General features: G+C 42.4%; 1 protein-coding gene across 2 annotated transcripts; it reads right to left on the bottom strand.

Annotated features, from left to right (window-relative positions):
* Klf9 (KLF transcription factor 9) lies at positions 1–27,225 on the bottom strand. Of its 2 annotated transcripts, XM_071600581.1 has the most exons (3): positions 26,721–27,225; positions 6,766–6,880; positions 3,358–3,443 (listed from the first exon to the last, which is right to left on the bottom strand). In XM_071600581.1, the coding sequence occupies exons 1-2, from the start codon at positions 27,223–27,225 to the stop codon at positions 6,783–6,785; spliced, it is 603 nt and encodes a 200-aa protein (XP_071456682.1). In that variant the 3' UTR covers positions 3,358–3,443; positions 6,766–6,782. The 2 variants fall into 2 exon arrangements, with proteins under 2 accessions (XP_027795955.1, XP_071456682.1); XM_027940154.2 differs by lacking the exon at positions 6,766–6,880 and having other exon boundaries at positions 1–3,443.
* Between the last annotated feature and the right edge of the window lie 420 nt (positions 27,226–27,645).

Genomic DNA, 27,645 nt, shown 5'->3' with positions numbered 1-27,645 from the left:
ACAGTTCAATCGTTTTCATTTATTACTTTTATTTGGACAACATATATACATATGTACAAAATACCTACTGTCAGAATCCTCTTTTATAATTTCATTTGATTTACAAAAACGGGACAGCAAAATAACTTAGGTCACTAATACTGTACAAAAATAAAACTGATTAAACAGTTGTAGAGATCAGTATTTTACAGTGTTACAGACCATTCATCCGTTGTGAAAGAACATCTCTATCTACTCAAAGTGATGAGTACTGTGCTAAATCTATCTGCAAACTGACGAAGCTAATTTGTTTCTGTAATTATAACTACCAAATATAATTCTCAAAAGAAGCATGATATGGAGCTTAAAGCCAGGGCATCATTCCACAATGGTGAAGGGCTTTCTTCTTCCCTAACCAAGGAGAGGAGATATCTTAACTCTAAAACTATTAAATTTTCCAGAATATGACAACTACTTACAGTGTTAGATAAAACAGCTTTTTCTTTCTTTTTAACACCTGCGATACTCTTTCAAAAATTCAGTTTGGTTAAAAAAGTAAACAAAAATTACTATCCTGCATTTGGATTTTCATAAGTTAAATCCATGGTCTTTTTAATATAAAAAGTAATTGTTTCATAGTTTTAGTGTTCAACGAACTCTAGTAGTCCTATTTGAACCACATCTTGATATAGTAAATCTAATTAGAATGCTGGTTCCTGTTTTGTGACATCGTAAAACAGGATTTATCACAAAGAATAAAAAGCCTTGAGTTTATACGTTACGTTACTATGACATATAAGAGAATATCAAATGTGTGTCTGTCAACAACTTCAAAAGGCAAGTAGCAACTTTTTTTTGGGAAGTAAATTGTGCATCTTTTTTAAACAAGTTGCTGCATTTATATCCGTCGAAATGCTTGACGAAAGCCATATATAGATTTACTCCTGAAACTAGAAAGATTGTCTTTCACTGGCTTGACTTTGTTTTCCTTCATTTCTTTCTGCGAGGGAAAGCTGAGTTTTTACAAGTTAGCAAGTTGCTAGGCAACCCCCAAACTCCTCACTCACTCAAAGGCGCGTGCTGGGTATCCTAAGCAGAGCCTTCCCATGAGCTCAGTAAGAAATAGGCAGCCTGACCTATTTCGTATGGAAGAACAGATGTCCTTAAAACTTATTTTGGACACAGAAATTAAAATTTGGTTTAAAATAAGCGTTTCAAAAATCTGAAACAGAGGTAGAAAGTGTTCTTTATTTTTCCTGACATGTTTTCTCGTGAGAAAACACTTTCCTTTTTAGCCCATGGACTGCTCCCAGTCCCTAATGTTAAAAGCAGTTCTCTTGATAGAACCACTAATACAGCTACGTTGGTTAAACAGAAAAACACCGTGCTAGTGATGGCTGTTGTATTGGAAGTGGGAGTCAGCCGTGACCCGTGCCCGCCGCAGGAGCACCCCTGAATCTGAACCGGGAACGAGCATGTGCTGGGTGAAATACCGAGCTCACTCACTACGCAGCACTCGTCTACGCAGCACATTTGATAGCACATGGATAAACTAGAGTGCACCATAGCGCCCCGTTTTAAATATCAGATAAAATCGCCAGAGTGTTATTTCTGAAGAAAAAAAAAATGTAAACATTTCCACCATGATCACTGCTGACTCCCCTCATTTGAGGTTTATTTTTTTTTAATTTTTTTTTATTTTTATTTTTTTTTTTGTTTTTTGTTGTTTTTTTTTGTTTGTTTTGTTTTTAACTATGAAAACTCAAGTTTATTTCTCTGGCCATTAAAAGCCAAACTTAAGTTTTCAGTAAATGGCATAGTATGGATGTAGTGGTTTAGGCCAGTTGTAGACACCTAGATACAAGATATATAGTGGTGAGGCTACTGATGTAAAGGTACAGTGATGTGATTTCATTCACACACATTTCATTTGCCTGCGTTCTCCAAAAGGGACTATTTAGCAGAGACTCCTCTGAAACCAGCGTGGTATTTTCCCTTGACACTCACTACTTATAGGGTAATTTTTTTTTTAATACTTCAGCTCTCTTTCCTTTTACATAACTCTTGCACCTGATAGTGGGAGATTTGTAGGAACATGGGAAGGAGACCACCAAACCTTTCCCCCCTCTAGACCTAGTGACTGTTAAGCACCCACTCAAATGACACTGAACAGGGTCCAAAGTTCTTTCTCTCAGTGGCATCATGGTACAGCTAGATGATGTTAACTAAAAGGATAGGAAAATTTGGACAAGTTAATAGAGTTAAAATTCTGTTGGTTCTTTGTGTTTTTTTTCTTCTTTTTAAATGCTACCCTCCTCCTTCAGCATGTGTTGTGTATATTCTGCCCTCACATCGCTGCCATGATTTCTTAGGGAAACGTGTATACTGTAAAATAAGCAGATTATAACATGGTGCCAAACAGAATGTCTGCTTCTATCCTCAAAGCATGTGTTTAACTTATTCATCCTCTGCATTAGAAAATAAAAGTGCAGCTTATGTTCAAAAAGTACAATTCATACAAAGCAAGGCTGAAAAGTTCCGTACTTGGTGCGACCTGCCCAAGGTTGGTTTTATTAAATTCGGACTTTGCTTACCCATTGACTATAAGGAACTTTTTTGTTTTCGAGTCTTTAGATGGTGGATCATGCTGGAGTAGATGTGTTCTTGCTTGCATAAAGACAGCTGTGCTATGGAGTTTCTTTTTTAATCTCAAAAGTTAACGTGATTCAAGAGAGTGGTTTTGCTAAACAAACTGAAGCACACTTGTCATTACATTAAAAGGTAAGAAAACAATTCGGAGAGACAGCAAGCATCAAGGGCCCAGAGAATCGCTGTGTAGTGCCACAGGTCAACTCACCCAGTCAGACATATGTACACCAGTGTGAATCTTTAAAATTCTACCCCAGTCTTGGCCTTGCCCCCTCCCTCCCCCCCCCCAAAAAAAAAACCTAAAGGAGAAAAAAAAAACAAAAGCATATGCCTCCCTCCAGCAGTCAGAGACGGTTCCCCGAGTTGTCTCTGCAAGGGGACAAGTGTTCACTTTGATCTGAGGCTACCATGTGCTTTTAAAAAACAATATAGGGAGAGAAAAAATCAGAATATTGACCAAAGAGCAGTGACCTCCTGCTGTCAGCAAGCCTCTTCTGGGGCTTGGTTTCCATGTGTCCGTCTGTGTCCTGGGAGTTGTCTTGTCCTCTGGGGTCCATCCCTCCCTGGCTGCCGGTGGGTAGCACCTCACAAGGGGTTGGCCAGCGCCTTTTTCGATCGCTTGATCATGCTGGGGTGGAACTCAGTGTGACGCCGGGCGTGCTTTGTGAGATGGTCACTCCTCATGAAGCGCTTCTCACACAGTGGACAGCGGAACTGCTTTTCCCCAGTGTGGGTCCGGTAGTGGCGGGTCAGCTCGTCTGAGCGGGAGAACTTTTTAAGGCAGTCTGGCCACGTGCAGGGAAAGGGACGCTCACCTAGGAGAAGGGAATTGAGACAGGACACTGTTTAGAAATCATGTGGGTGACAATTCCCACTACTCAAAGATTAAGTCCCTTGTCCACGCTCAGTGTTATGGGCTGGGCTGTATCTCCCCTCCCCCAAAGGCTTAAGTGGAAGTCCAAACTCCATACTTCAGAATGCTGATTTTGGTGGCCTATGCCTGCAATCTCAGCAACTGGGGAAGTTTAGGCAGGATGATTCCAAGTTTGAGGCCAGCCTCAGCAACTTAGCCAGGCCCTAAGCAACTCAGTGAGATCCTGTCCCAAAATAAAAAATAAAAGGACTGGAGATGTAGCTCAGCAGTAAAGTGTCCCTGGGTTCAACTCCTGGTACAAAAACAAAACAAAAACCCTAATATCTCAAAATATTGACCTCCTTATCTGTGGGTTCCACATCTACAGATTAACCAATGACAGATGGAAAATATTCAGAAAGGAAAAACTGTCTCTGTATTGAACACATACTCTTTTTTGTTCTTGTCATTATTATCTATGCAACACAGTATAATAACTATTTACATAGCATCCACATTGTATTAGGTAGTATAAGCAATCTAGAGATGACTTAACATGCACTGAGCCAGGTGTGGTGGCACAGGCCTATAATCCCAGTGACTTGGAAGGCTGAGGCAGGAGGATCTCAAGTTCAAAGCCAGCAACTTAGCAAGGTCCTAAGCAACTCAGCGAGGTCCTGGCTCTAAATAAGATATTTTAAAAGGGCTAGGGACATGGCTCAGTGGTTAAAGCCCCTCAGTTAAATCTCTGGCACAAAAATAAATAAATAAACAAATAAAGTGCATTGATTATATGCAAATTCAATATTTGCATTTTCTATGATGAACTCATGCATCTGTGGATTTTGGCATCTGAAAGGGGATCCTGGAACTAATCCCCTGAAGATACTTAAAACAGTCTTTAAAGAGGTAACTGGGGTTAAATGAAATCATTGGGGTGGTCCTTCATCCATGACTGATGTCCTTATAAGAAAAGATTATGCCAGCATGGTGGCTCCCGCCTGTGATCCTAGTGGTCAGGTGACTGAGGCAAGACATTGCAAGTTCAAAGACAGCTTCAGTAATTTATTGAGGCCCTAAGCAACTTAGCAAGGACCCTGCTTCAACTTAAAAAATAAAAAGGGCTCGTGATGTAGCTCAGTGGTAAATTGCTGCTGGGTTAAATCCCCAGTAACATCCACCCTTTAAAAAATTAAAAAGAAGAGATTAGATGGAGCACAGTGGCACATGCCCATAAGCCTGGCGACTTGGGAGGCTTAGGCAGGAGGATTGCAAGTTCAAAGCCAGTTTTAGCAACCTAGTAAGGCCCTAAGCAACCTTGTGAGACCCTGTCTCCAAATAAAAAATAAAAAGGGCTGGGGATGTGGCTCAGTGGTTAAGAACCCATAGGTTCAATCCCCAGTACCAAAAAGATAAAATAAATAAGGACACAGACGTATTAAGAGTAGGAAAAAACATGGAAATGTACTGTGAGAAAATGCCATCTACAGGAAGAGAGGCCTCAGAAGGAACCAACACAGCTGACACCTTGAACTCCCAGCCTCCAGAACTGTGGGACATACTTCATTTCTCTTGTTTAAGTCACCAGTCTGTGATTCTGCCCTAGGAAACTAATATAATGAGTAAAATGCTGAGGATTATCTTCTCTAGGCAAATAAGCTTGGTATTTTGTACCCATTGGATCCTTCATAAAATTTTTTTCTGATGTTATTCTATGCAGTTGCTGGTTTCATCCATTTTTTCAGGACTCCAAAGCCTGAGCCCTTTGCTAATTTTCCTGACATCATAGAGATGGAAGAGAACTCAGGCATCTGATCCAAACAACCTCCCACCTGGAGCAGCCCTTTCCCCTCAAACTCTCTAGTGCTATGGACACCCAGCATCAGTCATTCCTGTGACAAGGAGCCCCAATACCTGGCAGGATAGCCTGGTTGTTCTTGAGCATTTCTTTCACAAAGTGTCTTTTATTGATGTGAAATGTGCCTTCCTGCAAAGGCCATATTTTAGTCAAACTAAAAATAACTTTGCTCCCTCTGCTACATAATAGCCCTTCAGAACCTTTTCCATGTCCTTTTTCCAATCTTCTCTCCTGTGGACTAAACAATTCCAATTACTTCCATATAACTAGCATTATAAAAATAATCATATGAGCTAGGGCTGTGGTGCACACCTATAATCCCAGCTGCTCAGGAGGCTGAGGCAGGAGGATTGCAAGTTCGACGCCAGCTTAGGCAACTAAGTGAGACCCTTTCTCAAAAGATAAAGAGGGCTGGAAGCACATAGTTCAGTGTTAAAGCACCCCTGGTTTAATCCCTAGTACTGCCAAAAATTTTTTTAGAAAATAATAATAATCACAGGCATGAAGACAGAGATAAGGAGGGATCCCAGTGCATTTTTCACACTGTATTTTCACAGGACATTACAAAAGGCTGCCCCATTTTCCAGATGAGAACAGAGTTAGAGTTAGTACTTGCTCAGGCACATAACTGGAAAACATGAACTGACTCTCTCCCCAATATCGAGCCACCTGCATGAGCCTAGCCACTCAACTGTCCTGTCTCTTTGTGGGTCATGAAGACTTGGGCACTGTTTCCAGATCTTTCCTCATTCTGATTGCTTTCCTTGGAGTCATATTAGTGTCTCCACGTCCCACTTAGAATGGAGCTAAACCCTGCCTGCAAGAAATGCTCAGACCAGCGAATACCCCAGCCCCTATCAAGGCAAGGGGGGCGGATGCCTGTGACCACATCCAGGAAGGACACATAGAGGCAAACGTCCAGAATAAGCTCTTTTAGATGACAGCCTAACTTGCTCATCATGTAAATGGTTGTCATCGCCCTGCTTTGGAGCTGTCTGCCTACTCTTCACACCTTTCCAAGCACAGCCAAAGCAACTGCTTCATAGACACAGGACACACAGGCTCCTGGTTTCCACAGAACCCTCCAGACACGCCTTTGGTAGGTGTGAGGAGTGAATGTTTTCTCACTCCTATGCCAGCCTTCCTGGAAGCCAGAGAGAAATTGCAGAGGCTGGGAGCTGTCCAGCACGGTGCATCTGAGTCACCTAAAAATTATCTCCCCACAGCAGCTTCTCCTAACCCATGCTGATGAGATGTACAAATAATGATAACAACAAAATCAACAGCAACCAACTTGTCAACTTTGTGATAATCTCTGAGCACAGCAATGATCTGACACCCTGTACAACCTCTGTGTGAGAAACCCAGTTCTTGTGGGAAAAGCAGTGTGGGAAAACACATCGGTCACAGCTGATTCTCTACATACGGGTCTGGTATGAATCCTCACTGAGCTCTGGGCTGAAGAGCTGCGGCAGCAAACCAGTGGATGCTAGGTGCTGCCCAGTGGATGAGCCTGCGGGTAATGATGCATGAAAACACTCCTGTAGGGGGCGGAAAATAAATCACAAAAAGGTCCTCACCAAAAAATTCAACAAAGACACAGAGTGGAAGACTATACTTTTGCAACTTTTGGAAATATTACTTTTGTGTTGATTCAAAGAATTTTTTTCCCACTTTGGCCATCATTTAAGCAAAAAGTAAAATGCAGATTGTTATACACAATAAGGTTGACCTTGAGGCAAAGACAATCTCATGTATGATTTTTGTCCTACTCATTCTGCCCAACACTTACTAAATGCTCAAACTTACATGTAATCATCTTTTGGTATCCACGAGTGATTGGTTCCAGAACTCCCTACCACATGGATACCAAAATCCAAGGATGCTCAATTCCCTTATATTAATTGGCATAATATACTTGCATATCTTATATATTTTAAAAGATCTCCACATTACTTAATATGCCTAATACAATGTAAATTTCTGTTTAAAATAATTGGTACACTGCATTGCTTAGGGGAATAATGACATGAAAAAAAAAGGTCTTTATTTTCCTGAGTGTGTTTTATTTTGCAGTACTAGAGATCAAACCCAGGGCCTCTTGCATAATACCACAGAGCCATATCCTCAGTTTCTTTTCTGGATATTTTTTTATTTGTATTTGATTGAATTTGCTCATGCAGAATCCATGAATGCAGAGGGCTGTTTGTTTGTGATTTAATCTGTACATCCTCTAGGTCACTCATTGATCAAAATCTGCTCAGCGGGCTGGGGATATAGCACAGTTGGTAGAGTGCTTACCTCCCATGTACAAGGCCCAGGGTTCAATCCCCAGCACCACAACACAACACAACAAAACAAAACAAAAAACCTGCTCAGAAAGTTACTAGGTTACTTGAGAAGACCTCTGGGCTATTCTAGAGTTAGATTGCAGCAAAGTCCTTTTTGACCCCAAAGAAGTGTCTATGGGGAAATGTTCTTCTAATACATGCTACATTAAATATATAAAAAGTAGACAGAGGGGCTGGGGCTGGGGCTCAGTGGCAGGGCGCTTGCCTAGCATGTGTGAGGCACTGGGTTCCATACTCAGCACCACATATAAATAAATGAATAAAAATAAAGGTCCATCAACATCTAAAGTTAAAAAAATTTAAAAAGGAGGCAGAATTCATAGAGTAATAAGTTGCAAAAGAAAAGAGACAACAAAACAAAACAAAGCCTGAGAGAAAGGACAGGAAGCAAAACTCAGTATATTCTCACTGCTCTCTAGATAAAGCCGGATAGGGGTGGGTTTCTTGGAGGCGTGGTCATGTGGCTTGGCTTACTCATTGGCACATGTTCTTGTGTCTTTCCACTGAGTCATGAGAGGAAGGGGTTATTTACTTGAGGGAATCTATCCACCTTGAGGAGAATGGACCAAGAAGCTACTAGGTTGTGGGCTGGAATTGAAAAGAAACAAGGTGCTCTTGTGTTAGGAAGAAAGTTTCATAGAAATGACACGAGGTGGAAATTGTCATGAATCCACTGTGGGTAAAGGGGACCTGTACCCATACGTAAGTTCTTACGCTGACAACTGACATAGTATTTAAGTGTAATCAGGCCCATTCCAACGGATTCACTTTTTTATAGCTGTAGATAGACACAATGCCATTTATTTATTTATTATGTGGTGCGGGATTGAACCGAGTGGCCTCACGCATGCTCCGCAAGTGCTCAACCACTGAGCCACATTTGTATCTTCTAATGTAGATGCTGTCATTGACCTAGCATCCCCATCTCTGAAGTGTTCCAGAGGGAAGAGAGGGACACCCAAAGAGTCTCGTGGAAATCAAGATCCCACAGCAGCCTGTGTTAGCATTACAGAACTTGTATAACTTAAACAGTTTCTAAGCATGTAACAAAGATCTGCTTGGAAGTGAGTTGCTAGTGCAAAAATCCTCAGATCACTTTAGTTCTTTTGGAACCCTTTGGAAAAGTACTAGGAGTCTTTGGTCAGTGATCAAAACTGGGGGTTAGCAAATTCAACTCACTGGCCAAATGTGGCCTGCCATGAGCTGAGACCAAATGGTTGGAAAAAATCAAAAGAAGAGCCGAAGCGGTGGCACACACCTATAATCCCAGCAGCTCAGGAGGCTGAGGCGGAGGATCATGAGTTCAAAGCCAGCCTCAGCAATGGTGAGGCACTAAGCAACTCAGTGAGACCCCTTCTCTAAATAAAATACAAAATAGGGCTGGAGATGTGGCCCAGTGGTGAAGTGCCTTTGAGTTCAATCCCTAGTACCCAAAAAAAAAAAGAATCAATTTTTAAAAAAAATATTTTTTGGTTGTAGATGAACACGATATCTTTATTTATTTAACTTTATGTGGCGCTGAGGATCAAACCCAGCGCCTCACCCATGCTAGGTGAGTGCTCTACCACTGAGCCACAATCCCAGCCCAAAAGAAGAATATTTTATGGCAGGAGAAAGTTATATGAAATTAAAATTTCATGCCCTTACATAAAGTTTTACTGAAAAAAAGCTCACACACAACTAGTTCAACTATTATCTGTGGCTGTTCTCTCAACCACAGCAGTGTTGAGCAGTTGTGACAGAAACTGTATGGCCTGAAGAGCTGAAAATATTTACTATCTGACCCTTCTCAGAAAGCTGGCTGGTCACTGATCTCGATCAGAAGATTTGGAACTCTACCTGATGTGTTAGTCAGCTTTTCATCACTGTGACCAAAATATCTGACATAAACAATTTAATGGAGGGAAGGTTTATTTTGGCTCATGTTTTCAGACCATGGTTGGCTGGTTCTGAGGCAGGAAACATCATGGCATAGGAAAGTTGATCAACTCATGGCAGCTGAGAGAGAGAGAGAGAGAGAGAGAGAGAGAGAAACATATACCATGCCAGGGACAGGATATAGTCCCTCAGGGCATGCCCCAATGACCTACTTCCTCCTTCATGCCCTCCCAGCCTACAGTATCTACCACCTCTCAGTAGTCCATTTAGCTATCAATGGATTAATCCACTGATGAGGTCAGAGCCCTCATGCTCCAGTCACTTATGAAAATCCCCAACTTTGAATATTGCCATGTTGGTGACCAAGTCTTCCGCACATGAGTTTTTAAGGGACAATCCAGATCTGAACCATGACACTTATATAGTAGTAGAGTTTGTAAATTCAAATATCTTCAGGATCAAGGCACATAATAAAATGAGTCCAGCACCAATTGCGTTCAATCACAGGTTGCAATGAAATCCATGGTCTCCTGAAGAGTGCTTTCCCCACTAAGAGGTGTGCAAATTCAACTCTTTATAAAACATGGCACCAGCCAGCAGTGTGTATGCAGACTGGACTCTGTTTGAAGACCTACAATTTCCAATCCTTTATCCCAGTGGAGGGTTTCATATAACTCACTATGGGATACATTCTAGCACATTAGTAAATGTCAGACACACAGTAAAGTATCACCAAGAATGATATGTGGTTTGGGGATGGGGATGTGGCTCAAGGCAGAGCATGCGTGAGGCCTTGGGTTCAATCCCCATCATTGCACACACAAAAAAAGATACGTGGTCTGCACCAAAGAACATATAGGCATGAGGAAATCATATGTAGAGAGGACTGAAAGCTGAATGGGACCCAAGAGGAGGAAAAGAGAGGTCTTCAGGATTGTAACTTGCCCTTCATCACACAACCTGGGGGGGAAACCAAGTCAGGCCCTCACTTTCTTTTGGCTCAATGGTAAGGTCCAAAGGAAAATGGTCAACCTTCTTCACACCAAACACATCATATAACAAACAATTATCAAAGAGAGATTCTTTAAACCTCTCTTTAGTATTAATGAAAGTTATCATCCTCCTAGGAGAAAAAAAAAGACTTGTACCAGTGTTTTATTTCTGGCCTTCACAGGAAAACACACCCAGAGGCAATGACACAATAAACTCTGCCTTACTGGAACAGAACTGTTAATAACACGAGTCTCTCTGAGTTCTCATTATTTATACACCAGTCCCTGCCCCTTTCAGCAACAAGCTAAGCACCTCTCCTTGACAGACTCAGAGTATAAAATAAACTTAATCAAAAAAGCTACTGAGCACTGCACGAAATGTGTAAAAGACTTTGCAGACACAGATGGGGCCCCAGAATTCTCCTGGGCCTACCAAGGGTTAGGAGAGAAGCCTAGTTAGCACAAGGAGAGTTCATTTCTTTGAGAGAAAGTTTCCTCTCTACCAGTAATTAGCTGGTAATGTCCAGTGCAGCTCATTCTTCTTTAGAAAGTCCTGAAATAAATGGGGTTGAGTCCTCCATGTAGAAGAAAGAGGACAGGGTGCTTGGTAAATGCATGACTTGTTCACTGGATACACCCAAGTCTTTGCAGGGTCCCCACAGTTCAGCCAAGCTGCCACTAAGGTCCTAGCCTGGGGTCAGGGAGGCCTGTGCATTCAATACTGTGTCTCCTTGCTACCTGGTTCTTCTCACTTTCCCTTATCAGAGTCCCAGGAAGGGGATAAAAACTGTAATCAAGGCAGAACCTTAAAAAAATAAAAATAAAAAATCTCTCATTGTTCCTAGCAAAAGTAAACCAATCTGGTTAAAAAAAAAAAAAAAAAACTAAGGGAATTAGGTCTCCTGTTCAGAATACAACTCTCAGAATATCAATAAAGAACCATAACTTCCTACAGATGGGCAAAATCTTGAGGAAAAAGTTGTGGTGTTTGTTGTTGTTTGTGTGTGTGTGTGTGTGTGTGTGGTGCTGGGGACTGAACACAGGGCTTCTTGCCCTCTATTACTGAGCTACACACCACCCCTGGCCCTAAATAGTGTTGATGTTGTTGTTGTTGTTTTAAGACTTTTTGTTAAGTTGTAGATAGGCACAATACCTTTATTTTATTATCTATGTGGTACTGAGGATGGAACCCAGTGCCCCATGCATGCAAGACAAGCACTCTACCACTGAGCTACAACCCCAGCCCTAAATAGGGGTTTTTTGTTTTTGTTTTTGTTTTTTTGACAGCAAAAAAGCAACTAGGATTCCATGGTAAAAGGATAATTTGACATTAGAAAATCATGTTGATATAATTCCCAAACATTCAATGTTTGTCCCTAATAAAAAATCTTAGAAAACTGAAGAATAATTCCTTAACAGGATTAAAAAAATGCAGATCTGAACCCTTCCTGTAGCAAGGTCAATAGTGAAATAAAGTTAGCATTCTTACGAAATCAAGCCCAAAGAATGAAGGTGCACATACTCCTGTCATTATAATCAAATGTTGTTAGGAAATGCTAGTGAGTGAAATTAGATAGCAAGATAAGAAGTAAATGGTGGGAAGAAGGAAGTTTATTAAGTAAGAATTATTTGCAGTTGTTATAACTTCCTTATTTGGAAAATACAAGACAAATTCCTGAAGAATTGCATACAAATTAAGCACAGCTGGGCGTGGTGGTAAGTGCCTTGTAAACCCTACCACTCAGGAAGATGAGGCAGGAGGATTCCAAGTTCCTGGGCCACTTAAGAGACCTTGTCTCAAAATAAAAAATAAAAAGGGCTGGGGATGTAGCTCAGCAGTTAAAGTGCCTCTGGGTTCAATCCCCCAGTTTAAAAAAAAACCTGCTAAGCATTAGTACTCTGAATAAGCCTAACAATAAAAGTTCAGGACCATCAAGAAGAAAGCCATAAAATCTTGATGTGAAAGAAAATGAATAAATGGAATGTTTCCCATGTTAGACTCAATGGTGTGAATACAGCAATTCTGTACAAATTCATCTATGAAATTAACCACACACCATAAGAATTTCTTTTTCTTGAATTTGACAAAATTATTTCTGAAGCTTATTTGGAAGAATAAACATACCTAACTTGCCAAGAAAATTCTTAAAAGAATAAATAATAAGTGAGCACTTGCAATAGTAGTTATTAAAATGTATTATTAAAGTTGTAATAATTAAGATAGTGAGAAACCAGCATAGGAAAAGACAAATTGGTAGAACAGAGCAGAGCCTGAAAATAAACCTAAGAATCTATAGGGATTTAGCATATGGTAAATGGAGTATTTCAAATCAGTGAAGCAAAAAAATGTTTAATTCCGTAAATGATGGAGACATAAGGTTAAACAGAAACTAAATCAGGATCCCTACCTTATGCTTCTCACTTAAATGAATTCCAAGTGGTTTATATTCATGCAAATGCAAAAAATAATAATAAAAATAAAATAAAATAAAACCATAAAGGTAAAAAAAAATATAGGTAAACATTTAAAGAATCCTGGAATGAAGAGAGACTTTCTAAACATAAAACTAAAATTCTATTAGAAGGACAGTTTTGAATACATAAAAATGCTAAACTTCTATGTGGCACAATATATGTATATTTGCATATATCTATGCAAAAAAAAGAACACTTACAAATCAAAATGAGTAGTCCAATTTTATAAAAGTGGGTAAGAATGCAAATAAGCAATTTATAAGATAAGAAATACTAATGACCAAGAAATAAATATATAAAGCTATATTAAATCTCATACATAATCAAAACATGCCAATTAAGACACCAACGAAATATATGTGAGGCTGATGAAAATGTCAAAAAGTCTGTTCTTACCTACCATTGGGGGAGGCTTGAGGAAATAGGCCCAATACCACACTGGCAAGACTCATGATTGATCCAGAGCCATCTGGCAATATTTTGGGGGAATTATTTTTGGTAATAATTAGAGAGGGACATGAAAATATAGAGGGATACCAGTAGGATACAAATATAAGTTGGGTACATGGGAAAAGGAAAGATGGTGGAATGAGACGGACATCATTACCTTAGGTAAATATGAGACTACATATATGGTGTGACGCTACATCATGTACAACCATAGAAATGTAAAGTTGTGCTGCAATTATGTACAATGAATCAAAATGCATTCTGCTGTCATATACACCTAATTAAAATAAATTAATTAATTTTTAAAAAAACTATAAGTTGGGAACAATTGTCCAACAGAAAAGAGCTATTTTAATACATCATTGGAGAATATACAGTAGAATAGTATGGCCTTGTTAAAAAAAAATAGAAATTAAATACCAGACTGATATATAATGAAATGGAAATATGTTAGCTATTCACTGCTAAGCGAGAAGGTCAGCTGAGTGTGGTGGAGCACATGTGTAATTCCAGTGACTCGGGAGGCTGAAGGCAAGAGGATTGCAAGTTCAAAGCCAGCCTCAGCAATTTAACAAGGCCCTAAGCAACTTAGCAAGACCCTGTCTCAAAATAAAAAATAAAAAAGGGAGGGCAATGTAGCTCAATGGTAAAGCACCTCTGGGTTCAATCCCCAGTACCAAAAAAAAAAAAAGTGTGTCATCTACTGCATGCATGTATGAGTATCTATAGAAAGAAAAAAATCCTGGGAGAAGAGACACAAAACACGAATGGTGGTTATTTATGTGTGAAGGAAATAAAGAACAACTTCTACTTTCTGTTATCTTCCCCTATATTCCTGATTTTTAAAACAGTGAGTACAGATTTTTTTGATTATAAGGAAAAGTTTTCTTTTATAAAAAATTTATTTTAATGTTTTTAAAAAGTATCATTGGGAGTGGTGGTATATGTCTGTAATTCCAGCAACTCAGAAGGCTGAGGCAGGAGGATCCCAAGTTTGAGAAGCAAGCCCAGATAATTTAGACATACCCTCTCTCAGGACAAAATGAAAAAGGGCTGCGGATGAAGTTCAGGGGTTGAGTGCCCTTGGGTGCAATCCCTAGTACTGAAAAAAAAATAATATAATAATAATAATAATAAATAAAAGAATATATTCTGTGGGGGTGGGGGTAGGGGTGAGGGTATGATTTACTTTACATTGAGAAATTATTGGGACACTCCAGGTGTCCAAAACCCAAGAAAGGAAGAGTCAATCTGTTTCCTTCTCAAACAAATTGTTAGAAAGTTAAAAACTTTCTGTACATATATCTGCTTTCTCACTCCTCCCACACTCCCCTCTTCTCCTCCTCTTTCCATGTGTGTGAAGGAAATGGCCCTCACAAGAACAGACAGGAAGCTTCAGAGGTGGAATCACACCAACAGTCATGGCAGGAATTGCCCAACAAAGAACCACCCTGGCTAGGAAGATGTGTGAGGAGAAAGACTGTGAAGAGAAAGACTGTAAAGATCAGAGTCCAGGAAAGCATTCCTCAAGAACCAGGCTGGTGCACACATCCCACCCAGACTTGGACCCAGCACTCAACCACCCCACTGATGTACCACCTGGCCTCCCTCCCCCCTGGGAGGCAAGAAAGAATGGCAGGTACAAAAGGAGAATGATTGCTTTTACTGCATGCTCCAATACCTTAGTGGGTAGAACCTCTAACACATGATAGAAGAGGTGTACAGGCCACACCTTTATTGCAGAAATAATTTCAATTGTTAACACTGAACTCAAAAATCAATAAGCCCAGCAGCTCAGGAGGCTGGGGCAGGAGGAGCTTGAGTTCAAAGCCAGCCTTGCAATTTAGCGAGACCCTGACTCTATAAATAAATACAAAAAGGGAGGTGGGGCGCTGGGGATGTGGCTCAGTGGTTAATTAAGTACCCCTGGGTTTAATCCCTGATTACCCTCCTTGCCCCAAAAAAGCTTCTTTTGTCAGAAATATTGCTGTAACTGTAGATGTTCTAGACGAATACAAATACTGGATAGACTTTGAAAGAATAATCCCACCCCATTGCCATCCCATCCTACTACCATTTGCTCCTGACCCTTCACTGAATCCTTGTGGTTTGCATTCCTTTTGTTTCATTTGTTGATTCAGTCAAATTACTATAGAGCTTGGAAGTGAGATTTTACTTCCTGGTTCCAGTGTTCCTCTATGGAAAGCAGGTGATGCTCCGCTGTAGGTTCTGAAATGGGAAGTGGGTGTGTGTCTGTCCCTGTACTGTACTTCCTGTTCCAGCTCTTTGGTGTCTAGGAAGCAAGCCTATCTGCATATTTCTGACATGACCTGAACCTCAACGGATTTATGAGAAAGTTCGTGCAGTTCTGGTGGGTCTCAAATGAAAGATGGCAGACAGGAGATTCTTGACTCAACCCAGCAAGACCTATATCTTGATGTCTGTTCTGTGACTCTCATCTCATAGCTCCCAGATAGCCATGCCATTAGAGGACACAACCCATATTCCACAGCGCACTATTTGTTGCTAAACTAGGATGTTTGATAGCTATGTATATTAAAAGCATTCTGACTTAACTATATTCCCAGTTTATGTTTATTAGGTTGTCATTCCAGCAAACAGAGGGCATCTGTATAAATACAGATGTTTCTAAACAGTACCCAGAACCCTTAACTCTCCTCTTAACAGGCATCGGAAGTCCCCAAAAGTACCACTATTGCCTAGCTTCCCCACAGCGTATCTGGAGCTTGCATAAGCCCCCCTTAAGGAAGTCCCCATATACACGTGGCGCGGCTCAAAGGGATGTGTCTGAGGGCATGCCTTGAAGATTTCTACCCTTCCCCAAATTAGAGTGGGGAGGAATGTGTTCCTAAGCCCAGAAACTCATTGGGAAGAACACCACTGCCTCACGGTACCCAGTGAAGACCACCAAGAGCAAAGGACGGCATGCCACATGGATGGCCTGTTGCCAGAAGAATAATAGAGCACCCTCAGGAGAAAGAAAGGCAAAGGACCCCAAATCAGAGCAAGAATCCTGATTTTGTAAACTTTCACCCAAAGAGAATGAGGTGTCCAACTGTCCTGAGATCTCAGTGGAATCCTCCATGGGCAGGAGTTCCTGAGTTGTGTTTTGAAATTTGGGAGTTGAGAATAAATGCCTGGGTGAGGGAGACAGCCCATTCTCTATCCTGCTGGGAAGCCCTGATGAGTAGGGTCCTGCTCCCTCCAGAAGCATTTTGTGGCTAGTCATGAGTAGGGTTTGCAACATGAAATAGGGAAAGCCAGATGTTTGGTTGTCATTTGTCTTATGTCCATTAAAATGATAATGGGGCAACACAGTGTAATCCCAGCTGCTCAGCTGAGTCAGGAGGATCTCTAAGTTCAAAGGCAGCAAAAAAGCGAGGCACTAAGCAATGAAAGGAGACCCTGTCTCTAAATACAAAATAGGGCTGGGGATGTGGCTCAGTAGCTCAGTATCCCTGAGTTCAATTGCCAGTGCCAAAAAAATTGATAATGATATAAAGCTACAGAATTATGGAAGTCCTGGCATTTTATGTGTGCTTTTTTTGTTTGGTTTTGTTTTGGTTTTTGTTATTTTTGAGCTCTTTTTCTCTCTTAGGGTTTCTTAGGATGTTTTTGCGTAGCATTGTGCATACTGAATAGACTTCTGGATCTGAATGGAAACCGCTATATAAACAGTTCATCTTTGCACAGACTAGTGCTTTATTAGCACATAGGGTAATAAATGTTCCTGTAAACATGATTCATTTCTCTGAGCTAAATGGACAGTCTTGAGTTAGGATCAAGTAACTGGCTCTGAAGATCACACTATTATCTAAAGATAATGCTGTTAATTCTTTTTTGCTTACTCTTTTTTTCTTTTTCTTTTTTTTCTCTAAGAGCATGCTGTTATATTAGATCCAGCTTCTACATCATCCACTCAGAAAGGCCTGTAAGTATGTACCTGTACAAACATGTCAAAATAATCTGTTTTCTGTAAAAACCCTGTTGTCCATTCATTACTGGCCTTTTAAGTTGAACTCCAGAGACGAGAGAAAAAGATGTTGTCATACTGTTTTGTCTCTCATTTAGTCAAACTGTTCTTTTGAACATCTGCTTGTGGGTCTAACTGAACTAGTAGAGGGCCTAGGTGTTAGTTTTGCCTGTCTTGCATTTATTCCTTTTTGGGTAATAAATAGTGCACTCTGAAGTTCCTACTCCCTTCCTACTCAAGAGTTCATGTAATTCCTAAGGGTGACCATAACACTTTTCCAGACCCAAGAGGTTGGATGAGCCCCAGTCATACCACAGGAATTGATCTCAGGGATGGGCATACAATTTGAGTTTAGCTATGCAGCTTAAAGGCCAGGGACTTTTGCTGGAATCACTGGGAATGGGAAATGTCCTTTCCATCGGGCTTGCTGAACTGGCAGGATGTGAGTCTGGCATTGTGGGCAGCCATCTTAACACCATTTAGAGACAGCCTGCCCATGAATGAAGCCAGAGCAAAAGACAGCAAGGTTGAGTCACAGAGAGTAGACACCGAGCATCTGTATCCAGAAAACCTGAAACGGAGTGACCCCAGTTGTGTCTGCAACTCGAACCAATAAAGTTCTATTTTTTACTAAGCCGGTCCAAGTTTGGATTCTATTGCATGCAACCAAAGAATCCTGACTAATATACTATTGGATGTAAAACTGAGTTCTTTTTCAATCGAAGGGAAACAGCCTGTGGATAACTATGGCAAATACAAGGTAGGTGTGATCAAAGTCCAAGATGTCTGCCAAAACTCCTAACCAAGGTTCATGAATATGAGATAAAAACCAGAGTTAGAGCAGGAGTAGACAGCTGAGGATGGATGGCTTTGGGGGAACCAAATCCAAGAGTGAAACAGTCTCTTCCCACCACCAGAAACCCAAACCGGGCAAATGGTACTGGCCTGTAATCCCAGCAGCTTGGGAGGCTGAGATAGGAGGTTCAATCTCCAGTATCCCACCCCCCCAAAAGAAAAAAGAAACCAAGGGATCCAAGTCAATAGCTATTCATTTACAACTCCAAGCACCTAGAAACATACTAGGAAAACTCCACTGTAACCTTAGGTCAGGTTAACTAGTCTGATTCCTCCTATTAAATAAGTACCTAATAAATAACAGCACCTTTTTAATCTCAGGATTGCTGTGAAATCATTCAGCTTGGAACCTAGCATATGATACATATTTGATGTTGTTTTTATTGCTATTATTGACAAAATTTACAGTGCCTGCTATCAGCATTTAGCATAGTGTTTTGCATAACAATCACTCAATATTATTTAAAGGAATGAAATCCTGATAGATTCTTCTAGAATTCTAAACAAAAATTCTAAGAATCTTTAGCTGGGCTTGGTGGGTGGCACATGCCTATAATCCCAGATACTCGGGGAGGCTGAGAGGCAAGGAGGATCAAATTCCAGGCTAGCCTGGGCAATTTAGCAAGACTCTGTCTCAAAATAAAAAGGGCTGGGGATGTAGTTCAGTGGTCCAGTACCCCTGGGTTCACTCCCTAGTACCACCAAAAAAAAAAAAAGACTCCATTTTGGTTCAAGTCAGGCCCTCCCACAAGCTTGCACTTCTACCAGGATGAAGGCTTAGCTCCAGAAAGAAGTTCAACCTTAACAAAACACCACTACCTGAATTTCAAAACCTTGTCATTATTTTTTTTTCTAATATTTATTATTTTTTTAGTTGTAGTTGGACACAATACCTTTATTCCATTCATTTATTTTAATGTGGTACTGAGGATCGAACCCAGGGCCTGTGTGTGCTAGGCGGGCGCTCTACCACTGAGCCACAATCCCAGCCCCTTGTCATTATATTTTGTATGGTTTAAGATCCGGTCTTTTAATTTTAAATTATTGAAAAATGTCCTTACTTTTTCAAAAGACTCAATCTGGTCAGTCAGGGATGAATTCTAATTCTTCTTTTCAAATTTGTGAACATCCTCATTTTACTAAAAAATTAAATTCAGGGGCTAGAGTATAGCTCAGTGGTGCAGCACTGGCCTACCATGTGCTAGGACTTGGGTTTGATCCCTTGTACTGCAAAAAATAAATAAATAGGCTGGGTATGGTGGCCCATGCCCATAATCCCAGTGGCTCTGGAGGCCGAGGCAGGAGGATTCCAAGTTCAAAGCCAGTCTCAGCAATTTAGCAAGGCCCTAAGCAACTTAGCACGAATTTATCTCAAAATAAAAAAATAAAAGTGCTGGGGATGTGGCTCAGTGATTAAATGTCCCTGGGTTCAATCCAGGGTACAAATACATACATAAATGAAAATTCGAAGATCTATCAGCCCTGGCATTAGATGGTCAACTAACTGGTTCTTGCAGCTCTGGAACCATCACATTTCAGGTCTGGATTCTCAGTTCTTATCTCAGGATTCCACAACCTAGTGTAGCTCATGATAAACTGAGATAAAAGGGAAGCCCATAAACACAGGCATTAAGGACAAATGGAAATGGAGACCCTACAAAAAAAAAAAAAAGATTCTCTCACTCCCTTCATGGGGGATCTCGTTCTAACGAATATTAACAGTAGTCCTGTATTTGCTAAGGGGACTGCTTGATGCCCCAACAAGACAAATGTTTACTTTTGGCCTTAAAGCACCACAAAGGTATTAAAGTTTCAGGATTCCAGGAAGGGAGTAGACCCTTCCCACTGCTATGCCTTGGGCTGTTCCGGGACAGCAGCTCTACAATAGAAGGGCAGAGGCCACTGGCTGACTCCACCTCTGCCCTTTTACTTGGTTAATTCCTTGAATCAGCTCTTTAAACCCAGGTTTAAAAAAAAAAAAGAAAATGTTAACCACAGATTGAAATCCTCAGGAGAACCCAAGAAGGAATTCAAAATGAAGAAAGCTCTAAACATCCACAGAACTAAGCTTGAAGTAGAGGTTTTAGCATTTTCTGCTGAAAAACCCTTCTGGGTACCTGGTAACCTTATGGTGCCCAAAAAAGGTGGCTCTGGAAAATTACCAATAGGTCCAGAGTCACATGCTAGTTAAGGCAGAGAGATGCTTTTGAGCCCTCACAGAGTACTTCCAAAGCCTTCCAAGTCCTCCAAAATATTTAAACAGAACAATCCCCATGTCTCTGAGATGGGGGCACATGCTTTTTTTTTAACAGACAAAATGATGGATGAGATGACCTCTCAAGGTCACTTTTGAGTTCTATTCTTTCAATACTAACAACTGTTGCCACCCAGTGCTCTGGGCCGGGCCTAGGCCTATGACTAACTTCCAACAAAAAGTGGGATGGAGGGAAAGCCAGGATTCCTCCAAGACCACTGACAGAGGATTTTACTTCTTTCCCTTTTTAACCATCTGGGGTTTTTTTTCTCCTTTTTCTTCTTCTCCTCCTTCTTCCTTTTGCCCCTCCTTTTTGTGTGTGTTGCATAGAAACAGAAAGTGCCTTTGTACCAATTACTAGGCACTAATTTACGCAGTTCAGTGGGCGCTGGGCTTGCTGGAGAAACATTAGGAAAAGGTGGGTGGGTCGGATGTGGGGGAGGTTGTTAACAGGGAAGGCTTTGCAGACTGCAAGCGATTCCCCAAGGCTTAGAACAGCCAGAGGGAGAGAAGGGGGGGAGTGAGTATCAGATTTGGAAGTCAAGACTAAGGAACTCAACAAAGCCATTTTTTAAAAACAAAAATCAAGAATGCTAAGGATCATAAGGCACTGAATAATCAAACTGATAGGCTTCCAATTAGATCATAGCGTGCTTTTTTAGGGGCTCCTGAAAGTGAGTACTGGGAATCATCCGCCCACTTCTCTTCTCAATGAACTTATTAGGGAAGACCATTGTCAGCCACTTTCCCAATATGTCACATGATGTTTCTCCCTGGGAAATTCAATCTGGGAATTTCCCACAGACATTTGCAGAATGACTAGTTCTTGGGATAAAAGTCAACAGTTGAGACAGGAATATAAATCTGATCCTTATGTTCAGAATCCAGAATTCATTTCCCCCAGGTCACATCTTTATGTCTGAAGGGAATGGGGTGTTGACCATCAAAACAGCACTGTTTACTGTAACACCTCCCTCTCCCTCCCAGGGCCCCACTTACACTCCTCCCATCTCTTCTCACCACCCACAGAAGATTTGAGAGGAAAATCACAGAAATGATGTGTGTACTCTGTAATTTTACTCCACTTGTGTTTTCTGTTGTGAAACAGTAATCCTGCCAACCTTAGAGTGACTTCCTCTGAGCCATCTCCACCTTGTCATTGCGAGGGCAGATAGATGGAGGATGATGGGGGACAAGTGAGGAATGAGGGAAGGATTGCAACTGGTCCTTTACCCCTTTCACTACTAGGAATAAGAGCAATGCCTACCCTCCCCATCCTTATGGGGTGACTTTGGCTGTGGGCTGGAGAGCTGTGGGGCCATCCTTCTCTGGATTCATGGGAGTCTTCACCTTTGGTCCAACACAGAAGCAAACCCATAGGAACCCTGCATGCTTAGAAACCTTCTGTCTGCTGAGGCCATCTACATACACCCCTTAGCTCCATTCTCCAATGCAGATCGTTATTTCTCCCTAACAGGATACTTACAAGTGTGTTTTCATTCTATTGGGGAGTGTTGGGGGGGGGGGGGTATGTGACATTGTCCCCAAGGGGGCAAAAATTAGTGCTTTGGAGGGTTTAAAAAAAAAAAAAACAACTTAAGTTTTCACAATAGTTTGTGGCTTTCTAAAAGGTCACAGTCCATAAACAGCTCTATAATGTGACTGTGGTATTAAAATATCATGGCAGAGGTGTGGGCAATCGTTTATTAAAAAGTCTAGTCTCATTAGGGGAGAGAGAATGGGAAAAGGGTAGAGAAACATTTACCTGTGCAAGCCCCCCTTAGGCTTAGTTGTTATGAAATGCCACTCTACCAATCAGTCTGGGTAGTCCTCTGGAAAGAATAGGGCAGAGAGAAATCCTCTTTAAGGATCAGGGTACAGGGTCTCTGTTCCACTCAGGAAGAAAAGAGAAAGTGGTAAGGACCAGGCAGGTGTGGCTTCATGGGCAGCCAAGGTCCCTTAGTCAGGGCCTGGGGTCAGAGCAAGAGCCTGTCCCTGAAGCCTTGCCCCTTGGGGAAAGGAAATGGATCCCACTCACACCTCCGATGGTCCTAGACTCCCCTTGACCAAATAGGTGACTCCAAAGCTTGGAAGAAGAGTTCAAGAGGCACAGAAAAATCTGGCACCTGTGTAAGCAAACTTTTTACCTGAGTTAGAGAGGACCAGTAATGGACATTCCTAGAGGAGCTGAAAAACCTATTTCTTCTATTGGAGAACGACTTCTGCTGTGGGGGCTATGCAGATCCCTTCTACCAGAAAGTCTAAATACCCCAAGAAAACAGTCCAACAGGATAAGGAGCAGCTCAGGCAGCCCCTTGGGTTTGCTGCAGCTCTCACCACTCCTTATTTTACAGAAGTTTCCTTTTGTTTTATTAATAAAAGCTGTCGTTTTTTTTTTCCCCTCTAAATTGGGCCGCGATGGTTGGTATTTGGGATGGATTTTTCAGACTCCAGTTACCAGTATCATCAGCTCAACCTACTGTCACCTATTGAGGACAGCTGACTTAACCTCCAAAAAGAATAACATAAAATACTCTTAGGCATGAAAACAAGGTCTAAGGTTTCTGTTGATTGTATATCAACCCAGTGTGACTCTATATCAGCCTGTTCTGATGACTTCAGATCTGGAATAAGATGTAGTTGTTTCCTTCTCCAAAGGATACACCCCCACCCCACCCCAAAATATACATATATGCCCTGTGCAGCGGATCTGGATCCACAAAGTCAGGAGACTTAAGATACACTTAATGTTACATTTTCAAATAACAGCAGTATGGTCTGATTCATTTTGGTCTGCTACCCATGTCTAAAAAGTCTGAGAACAGGACAGAGTGTATTTGCTGATCCATTGTTTAAACTTTAGGTTTATCAACTGAACAGATATATCTGGTCCAGAAGGTAAGGGAAATCAAATTGAACATATTACTTGAAAATGTAAACTAACACATGCCAGGAGTGATGGAGCACACCCGTAAACCCAGCAACTCTGGAGGCTGAGGCAGAGGAACACAGAATTAAGGCCAGCTTTGGCAATTTATTGAAATCCTGTCTCAAAATTAAAAAAATAAAAATGGCTTGGGATGTAGCTCAGTGGTAAAAAGCATCCCTGGGTTCAATTCCCAGTACTGAGAGGGAAAAAAAGTTTATCCTGTGTTCCCTGACTTTGAGGACACCTTTTATATTACACACAAACTGTAGGATTTACCACTATTCAAGGATGTGGACTCTTAAGTGCTTTATGTGTTTAATTTTGCAGTGTTGGGGGATCAAATCCACGGCCTTCTGCATACTAGGCAAGTGCTCTACCATTGAGCTACACCCTAGCTACATCTGGGCACTTTATATATGTTAACTTTGCACAAGAACCTGTGAGTTTAGAATAGTATCCCTATCTTGTGGATTAAGAAATGGAGGCTCAAAATAGAGGTTGTAAAAAAAAAAAAAAAATGCCAGCAGAGATCATGTTAACAATTAAAATAAGAGGCACTGGCCCACAAATAAATGATTAGTTCAAACTGATTGTTGCTAGACAGAAATTCAGGTCCCATCTTGCCAGATTTTTAAAATTTTCCACCGAAGCCAGATTTCTAGATTTGTGCTGAAATCCTGATTTTTAGACATTGGTAACTAATTAAATTTTTATACACTCTGTATTGGCCAGGCCAAACAAATCCACAAGCAAATTCAGCAACAAACCTCTAGTTTGCAAACTCCGAGTTAAAGTAATTTGCTTAGGGTCTTACAACTACGAAATAGAAGGACAAGTCACAACCCAATTCAGCTAACCTCAACTCTCCTTCCTCTCAGGACACTGTGCAGGGAGCTACACCGAAAAGATTGAAAATTTGTTGAAAAACTTCAGCTTCTAAAGTTGCTGGTCTACTATGGAAGCAGCAGCTGTAGGAGGCTCTATAAGGAAGTGAGCAAGCACAGGGATTCTCAAGGGAGTGTCGAGCAGTACTGAGCAAGGGGGTGTGGCTGGGATTCTAGCTCTTAAACCTTCACAGAATGCAGACATTTTAAATGCTATCTCTGTCCACCTTCTGGATTTAACTACCAGAAGAAAAGAAAATCAGGAAGCTCTTTTTTCCCCACCCAGAAGTGGATTTAACTTGAAGCTGTTATCTGAAACTTCCAAATGAAGGAAACCTCCTCTACAAGTCTCTTAATAGTCCTGCTTCTGGTAACATTTACAGAGGCTGAGGATTTTATCCAACCATGTGCTAGGATATCAGATTCCACCCTCCCCCCCCCCAAAAAAAAAAACCCACATAAATAAGACACACTAGCATTCACCATATCACTAGTTTAAAAGACTGTAGCACTTAAAATGGGATGAACATTTGCCTTCATTTTCCTCTCTGGACTGTGTAAAAGGTTCTCCTGAAAACAGCTGAGCCGACTTGCCTTATGGAGAATTAAAGAGCAGCACGCATGCACGCACACATAAGCAGCCATTTCTATAAATGCTTAAGAAAAGCACTGAGCCGAATGGCCCAGAACCCTGGAAATCCTATTCCTGAGTCTGACAGACTCTAGCTCACAGAGGCATTGCGGACCTTCGCAGCTGCACAACTGGACAGCTCCCTGAAGGAGAAAATGTCTTTGCTCAAGGTGGCAGTGGGTGTCTATGTGAACAACTGAACTCCGGGAACATGGCTGACATGGCCAGGCCCGCCCAACAGCTGCCAGTGAGTAACACCCTGGTGGATACACCCCTACTTCACCCCCAGAGCCACGCTAAAGGTCACAACCCCCAATGCAGGCACATGCCTTTTATCAACTTTACAGATAGAAACTTTAAAAGGTGCTGTTTTATGGCAACCTAGATGCTGACCCTAAACAGGACCTAACTTTGCATTAACCATAGAAGAAATTCAGACTTATTCCTGTGCCAGCAGCCACCTCCACAAGAATCACTTTCCTAAGGAAACAAATTGAGAGGCAGTTACATAGCCTTTCTTTTAAAAACCAAAAGCAAAAGTAAAGCAAAACGGAAAATCCCAACAAAGTATCATTTTGAAACCCAAAGGCCCAGGGTCAATTCTTCAAAGTATCAACCCTTTACACCAAAAAGCGACCTTTCCAAGCAACTTCAACAACCTCTTAAACATGGCGTCTTTAGGACAAGAGGGAAAAGCTGTTGAGGACCAACCCCCCACCACCACCTTATCAGAACAGCAGTTAGAGAAGAACCTTTCTAAAGATTGTCAGGATGTCGAAATGCTTTCCACCTTTTTCAGTGCATGTTAAATAGAACCAACAGAACTGGCTAACCAAGGTCCCTACAAGTCTCCAAAAGCCCAGCTTATACAGCAGATGTCTTTGCAGACACATTCATTTGTCCAGCTTTGCTGCTTGTTCTCCGGAGAGCGAGTCGACCTGGCAGCCTCCAGAGCCGCCCAACATTCACTACAGAGCCTTGACCTCGGGCAAGGACCACACCTCACTAACCACGGTATTCAGGGGTGGAGGGCACGTCCCCAGTCACAGGGGGGAAAGAATCAGCTCTGTAATTTCGCTCACTGAGAAGGTTAACTAGTGATGAAATTAACCCACCAACCACTACTTGATCAAACTCCTCTGCTGCCTGAAGCAGTGTCATTTTAAACCTCTCAGGGGAACTCTAGGCCAAATTTAAAACCACCTTGGCGAACCCTGAAAAGTAGCAGGCATCCAGCTAAGTGAGTCCTTAGTCATCCCTAAATGTGCAGCTTCCCCCCACGTTTCGTCCACTTCGCTGCGACCCCACAACGGAATGAAATTAAAGATACGCCATCTGACTTTCCTACCGCCAGCGTCTACACAGCTGGGGTGGCCCCACCAAGGCTGGATGCGGAGTCCCGGGGGCGGGGCGGGCCAGGGGCGGGGCGGGCCCCGATCCCCGCCAAGCCACGCAAAGCACTCGCTCTGCCCGCCAGTGTAAGGCTCTCCGTGGCTTCTAGACGCCAGAGACAATTAAGGAGAGAGTGAGCTTTCCACGTCTGCACGATTAAATTATTAAAGAGTTAAACAGCATCTTATCCAAAATGTTCGCACCCTCGAAGCCGAGTGCGGTGTCCTGAACGCCAAGGTACACTGCCTGGCCAAAGGTTAACCCCAGAGCGCGGGGGAAAGGACGAAGCTGCTAACCTGTATGCACTCTGTAATGGGCTTTGAGATGGGAGGATTTTCCATAGACTTTCCCACAGCCACTGTAGGGGCACTTGTGCCTCTTTTCGGAGGCGTGTTTCCCTTTCGCAGCCACTCCAGGGTGGAGGAGGGAGAGCGGGCTGGGCGCGCTGCCAGGATCCTGTCTCTCCTCCGGGCTGTGGGAAGGACTCGACCCAGATTCGGTGGTCACGTCGCTGTCGGATCCCATATCCTCATCAGGACTCTCCAGACTGTCGCTGCACACCGATGGGGTCTGGATGGGTCGGTACTTGTTCAGATCCAACAAGCTCTTGGCAATGGTGACCAGCGTGCAGTAATCCTTCCAGGTGTCCCCCGGGTCACCGTGTTCCTTGGTCACCTCGCGCTCAGGTAGTCGCAGCCGCTCGGTTTCTGGAGCGCCCCCATGCTCCGACACCGCAGCGCGGTTCGAAATGGAAACCAGACACTGGGCAGCCACAAAGTCCATGTAGGCGGCCGCGGACATGGTGCGGGAGACAGCAGCCTCGGAGGCGCGGTCAAAGTTGGCTGTGGCTGCGGAGGTTCGGCTCTGGCTGCCCTGGCCTCGGACGACTAGCGCGGCGCGGCGCGGCGCGGCGGCCAAGGGGGCGGGGGCGCGGGGCGCTTCCGACTCGCTAGAGCGCCGAGGCGACCTCAGCCCCTCATCTTTACGTAACCGTCAGCGCCTCCGCACGCAGCATCCACGGCCCGGGGCTCCGCCGCGCCGCTGCCTCTCGCCACTGTCCCTGCCCTTCTCCGGGCGCGATCTCCACGACAGGCGCGCCGGCCCCTCTAAGCCGGCTCGCTTGGAAAGATGCCACACGTGGCGGTCGCAAGTTTAAACGACTGAAAACGCCCCCGAGGCGCTGGGAGAGGAAACTGCAAGAGAAGCACACGCCCTCAGCCG

This window comes from Marmota flaviventris, chromosome 13, assembly GCF_047511675.1.
Source record: "Marmota flaviventris isolate mMarFla1 chromosome 13, mMarFla1.hap1, whole genome shotgun sequence".
In the NCBI taxonomy this organism is placed as follows: domain Eukaryota; kingdom Metazoa; phylum Chordata; class Mammalia; order Rodentia; family Sciuridae; genus Marmota; species Marmota flaviventris.
Note: the sequence above shows the minus strand (reverse complement) of the source record. Positions and strands in the feature narration are given on the sequence as shown.